Here is a 6,019-nt window from a genome sequence, read left to right as displayed (position 1 = left end):
GTGATCCTTGCTCAAGCGAAGGTTGTGCCTCGAAAATGAAAGGCTTAAACTTTTCCCCAAACTTTCCCCTAGGAAACCTTTACACCATTCCATTTCGGAATGCAAGAATAAAATTTAGGGGTCACGCTGCAAAATTTGGTACTAGAGAAACAAATTATCCAATATTTACCTATACTTCAAATTCAAAATGGCTGGTGACCTTATTTACTCATTCAAAATGGCTGCGAACCCTAACCCTGTGCTACCGGTATGCGGTCAGTTGAGACCTTATTTAAGACTAAACATGTTATTTCCGTATTTGTAATCAGAAATAACCATGCCATGTTCCTGGAAGCTATTAAAGTTTTTAAGCGGCGACATCGCTTCGCAGGCGGGGAGTGGCAGCCATTGTTGTTGTATGCGTTGTTTAACAACAAACTGCCAATGTAGTTCGGGAAAACTCTAAAAACTGATGACGTTCATCGTGCATATCTCGACGTTAACGTGAAATATCACGGCTGATATTTTACGGTGAACGTAACTAGGATGTAGCAATGTGGGCATGGGTATATAATATATATATATATATATATATATATATATATATATATATATATATATATATATATATATATATATATATATACAATGTTTATTTAATTTCCATATACACTATATGATTTCATTTTTTGTTTATTGTATAAATATTTTAGGAAATGTTGTCGCTAACATTCATGACATAAATTAGCTCAGCTGAAATTTACAGATTGTAAAAAATTAATTTACATTAATCTTACATTTCTCAAAAGAACATGATGGTTCCTCCCTGAACCTTCATCGGTGATCCTTGATCAAGCGAAGGTTGTGCCTCGAAAATGAAAGGCTTAAACTTTTCCCCAAACTTTCCCCTAGGAAACCTTTCGGAATGCCAGAATAAAATTTAGGAGTCATGCTGGAAAAGTTCGTACTAGAGAAACAAATTATCCAATATTTACCCATACTTGAAATTCAAAATGTCCGGTGACCTTATTTACTCATTCAAAATGGCTGCTAACCCTAACCCCTTGCTACCGCTATGGGGTCAGTTGAGACGTTATTTACTAAAAAACAAACAAAGCAAAAAAAAATGAACAACACACGGGTGGAGTACAATGTTTTGAAAAGTCCTAGAGTCCGAAAATCCGTCACCGAGGACAAGTTTACCTTGAACACAAGACACTGTGTGCTAAGAGTTTGAAAACGAACGAGTGATATTAACCAGTCTCGCAATTTCTAACGGGTTGCAGCATCTTGCGCATGGAGTAACCCTAGTTATGATCATGGTCTCACGGTGGCGTTTTCCACGAGTAGCATGTTTGTTAGTCTTAGGTCATAGCGAGGATCTTTCTCAATTAAGACGAGCTCGTTCGGATTAAACTGATTCGGTGGATACTTCCTGAAAGACAAAATGTCCGTGCCGTACATTACAAAATATAAACCATATGGCGCTGGTCTGATACTGCATGGGCCATACACTTTGACAGCAAATGTATTGGAGCGATTATCTATGGGTTTTCGCCCATAGTCTTTAATACATACAGGGAAAAGAATAGAACATAATAGAATAGAATAGAATAGAATAGAATAGAATAGAATAGAATAGAATAATCTTTGTTGTCCATTTATGACAAGTTGCCTTTCGCTTCACCAAACACATAATACAGCACAATACGTTACACATCACAACATTAATTGCTAATGTATAAAAATATAAAAGTTTTATATCTCCTACAAACTCAATGGGTTCGGTCTCCTATGGACAAATTTCTGTTACAGTATTCGGTATAGTTATTGTACTTCTAACAAACGAATTGTGAAAAGGGTATTTCGAATTATCGGTACTCTATATCAACGTCAAGATAGCATCTTCTCAAAATGTAACGTCAAGATAGCATCTTCTCAAAATGTAATACAAAGGGTGAGAAGTGTCACTGACGATTGCATTTCCTTTTCTATGAATGGCGATTTTATACAGATCACACCATTGATTTGTTTATGGCCAATTATTTTTCCTGTCATGTTTACGACCCGCTTAAGTTTATTTCTATTGCTCAAATTACAATTCAACACAGTAATTTTCATTCCAAGTTGAAGATGGTGATATTTTGCCACTTGTGGCTTGAGGGTCACGTGTCTAAGCTAAGAAGGACATTCGGTTTATATGCATCATCCCCGTCACCATTAGTGATTAACCTCACGTGAGCGAGGTGGACGCGGACCACAGCTCGAAGGAGCAGCGCCATCTATCTAACTTACCATTCTCTTCAACAGGCATAATGTATTTGCCCACAGCACATAAACCGACCCAGCATATACACCTCTGAATTTGGGTGAGACAAACTTGAAGTTGATAGCCTGCAGAGGAAATAAGACTATCTTTGACAATGTTTGAAGAAAGAATCTGCCCTTTGAGTGAAGGTGGCGGGATATTTTGTTATTTTGGAAATTCGTTTGTAATTTTGAAAATGTTCTGTTCTTTGGCACTACACGTTGTTGCACACTTCTTCCTATCGTTTTCGTAAAGATACAGAGGTATATACAGCTTGAGGAGGGGGGGGGGCATTTTTTAATCCGGGTGGCGGTAATGTTATTCGTGTGCAGCAGGGGGCTTTTGAAAACCTTTGCCTGTAAATCCAAGATTAGGATTGGGCTGTTTTTGCGGACGATGACCCAATGCCCAATGTCGAATTTTAATCAACACAGCAAAAAACGGTTTTCGTCTGAATTATCACATTTGTGGAATGAAATCAAGTGTGGTTATGGATGCTGCCGTCCTCCATGTTGCCTGTTTTTGAAGCGCAATAAAGAATGACGTCACTGATCTCGCCAAGATTCTCGCTGATCTGTTTCTCGTGCGATTGTACGTTTTTATATTACACATATATTCTTCACTGCTGCGTTCGCTTCAGTCGTTAAACAGTTGAGAGCCGCCATGTAAAAAAGCATGGTAGATCAGGAAACCTGAAGTACGTTGTTTTTTCCCCTTCGCAGTTCAATATCACGCTCTTGATTTATGTTTGCGAATCAATGGCATGACCAACAATTTGTGTTTTTTACCAAATCATGTTGACCAATAGATCAGAAAAAAAACCTGATGTGAAAGGCAACGATTGTCGTATTAGAAACATTACCTGTAACGGTGTCCAGATTGTTATGCCAGCCAGGCATGTAGGTATTGTTTTTCTCTTTGGCTTCGGCGAACAAATCATATTTTCCCTCCATGGCAGACATGGCTAAAAATGGATTCAGCAATTGTATGTGTTAGACATCGGAAATTATATCTAAAAATGAGATAGGGTAGCGTAATGCCCTTGTCGAGTGAAAGTTAGCGATTAAACCACATACTTAAACAACACGCATTCTAACCGCCCTGTGTTTTGAAAAAGAAATCATGATTAATCCATTGGGGATGTAAAACAATGCCATTATCATCGAGTAATGGTCTCTACCACATCAAATAATCGAAGCAAAAAGATTGGCACTTTTTCCAACGATGCAACTATTTTCTACTTCTGTTTGTTCCCTATTTTACAGAACGTGTGAGTTATGAATGGTGAAAGTGACATTTCATGTATAACCAGACCAAAACATATCACACAAAAAAATCACAAAAATCGAATTTCTCTTTTGAGAACAAGTGAAATAATTTTTTGACTATAACCCAATTGGGATTCGAACCCCCACACACTAACGGCAACATCACCTAACTGCTAGGCTTCACACAAAACCAGTCGGCTACCGTTCATTTTGGCAACAATAACGACTACTACTACGAATTCCAGCACCGCCACCACAATTACCGCCACCACCACCACCACTACCACTACTACTACTTACTACTACTACAACTACTAAAAAATTGTAATTCTGTTTGCTGTTTCTTGAATCTTAGAGCAGTAAGCTTATCTTAGTACATACCTATGTAGAAGGAACTTACGAATACTGGAGTCATTGCGATATCAATTACTACCTTCTTCACAATAGTCCTTACTGCTGTGCCTGGTAGCAACCAATCAAGTATTCTAAAATAGACGTACGTTCTACCACCTTCTAAAATCCCCCATTTTCCATACCGCTTGATCGTTTCGACGTCGTGTCCATCGCCGATGATCGTCTGCTGCGAGTATTCTGACAGTGAGTAAACCACGCTGAAAAAGACCGAGTTTCTGACGAGATAACTCCGACCAATGCGCCTCAACAGATTGAATGCCATGTCTGACAACGCACGTACGCGTCAGAGTGGCGATTGCGCTCCTATTATAGTGGCGCGGCATAAGCAAAATTTTCATAACAATTGTGCATTTTATGATAAAAGCATGAAATTTGGTATGAATGTAGATTATCATAATATCAATCAATTTGGATACCGAGCCACCACAGATTAAGCCTCGTTCTGGTGTGGCGGCCATTTTTAAATATGGCGACCATCAGTCACTATAAAATCCCCTACTTGCTGCTCTACGGATGATTCTGTGGGGAATAGTGGATGTATTTCCATCATAAGTGCCCATTAAGATTACTATTTGCATATTTTTATAAGTATAGAGACTTGTTCTGGTGTAGCGGCCATTTTGAAACATAGCAATCTTCAATTAGGCCTACTGTAAAATCCCATAGGTGCTGTTCTACGGATGATTCTGTGGTGAAGAGTGGAGGTATTGTCGTAATAAATGCATATTAAGATTACCATTTGCATTGTTTAATGTTTGATTATTTCATTTTCTATGAAAAGCGAGTTCTCTTAATAAAATTATTGACAATATGGCTGCCACAAGGCCAAAGTGGAAGATTCAAAATTGCCAAATTTAATGTTTTTTTTTTTACGATGAGCAGCTGTTAGCTGTCCTTTGTAAGAAGACTTTCAGAAGGTACCGTTAAGAGTTTTTATTTATTTTTATTTGTAATCGTTGATGCACATGTTTCAACCATTTTTAGGGTTGTAGCTGTTGTGTGTGCATTACACGTACGGCACACTCACAAGATTTTGCAAACTATTGGCCTAGATCGGCCACGGGTATGAAGAGTTTGAGTGTAAGAACAGCGAGTCCCATGTTCTGCCAATGGATGGGGGTTCTTGAGTAGAAACGTTGAATATGAGCAATATTTTGACACTCTAATTATCGTTTCTAAACTTTATAATTAGCCATTGACGAGTTTTGCAGGGCGTTCTTGCTCAAAAGGCCTAACATGGAAAATTGTGCGGGGAATTTAACCCAATCCTTCACTCTTGTTCATCTACATTCATACATAGGTCTACATACAAAAACATAATAATATTTACTGTATAACATTTTTTTAAGTTTGAACGCTGAAAGCAATAACATTTTGGGGGAAAATCTCTTATATGTCACCATAATTGTCCTCTTAGAGATTTATCATGTATACTACAATTAGTGGCGCCATTTAGAATTTGACTACGTGGAGAACACGATCATATTTTATGTTATTTTTGGCTGTATATATATTACGTTTTATACATTGACTTTTTATACATTGCTTTTCATAATTCATTTAAGAGACCGATCTTGTATAATTTGATATAAATTTCATGATTTATAAATTAGTTTAAGAGTTATTTCAACGTCACGTCAATGGTCTATTGCACGAATATAGATTCATGCCCATCATGACAGCCCTGCGCCCACACAGAACTTGACGGGGTGGAAACCGTCGATCTCGCCTGAAACGACGTTCTGCACCCCGTCTATTAGTTATGCATAGTTTACCTTTCTTCTTTAAAGGAAGGTACGCTTGGCACCTTTTGGTCGTCTTCGCAAACGAACGGCTGTTCCAATTATGCGGTTTCCACCCGACTAGAATTTACCAACAGCGCCACTATCGTATGTTAAAAAATGTGAAAGAGGCTCCCCACCTTACTTTCCAAAATGTTTAATTTGTGTCGAGTTTGTCTTAGATTCGTTTCGGATATGTGTTCCTACATATCTCTACTGGTCATATTTTGAAGAGTACCGCAAAATCATAGTATTGCCAACTCTAATGC

At 38.0% G+C, this 6,019-nt stretch overlaps 1 protein-coding gene across 1 annotated transcript; it reads right to left on the bottom strand.

Moving 5' to 3' along the window:
- Positions 1-656: 656 nt before the first annotated feature.
- LOC139123422 (mpv17-like protein) lies at positions 657-4,294 on the bottom strand. The gene is made up of 4 exons (XM_070689560.1): positions 3,937-4,294; positions 3,150-3,251; positions 2,275-2,373; positions 657-1,414 (listed from the first exon to the last, which is right to left on the bottom strand). Exons 1-4 carry the CDS (start codon positions 4,229-4,231, stop codon positions 1,371-1,373), a joined length of 540 nt encoding a protein of 179 aa, XP_070545661.1. The 5' UTR covers positions 4,232-4,294; the 3' UTR covers positions 657-1,370.
- Between the last annotated feature and the right edge of the window lie 1,725 nt (positions 4,295-6,019).

This window comes from Ptychodera flava (assembly GCF_041260155.1).
Source record: "Ptychodera flava strain L36383 chromosome 23 unlocalized genomic scaffold, AS_Pfla_20210202 Scaffold_23__1_contigs__length_28996876_pilon, whole genome shotgun sequence".
Taxonomy (NCBI): Eukaryota; Metazoa; Hemichordata; class Enteropneusta; family Ptychoderidae; genus Ptychodera; species Ptychodera flava.
The sequence above is the reverse complement of the archived record's forward strand: the minus strand, read 5'-3'. Positions and strand labels throughout refer to the sequence as shown.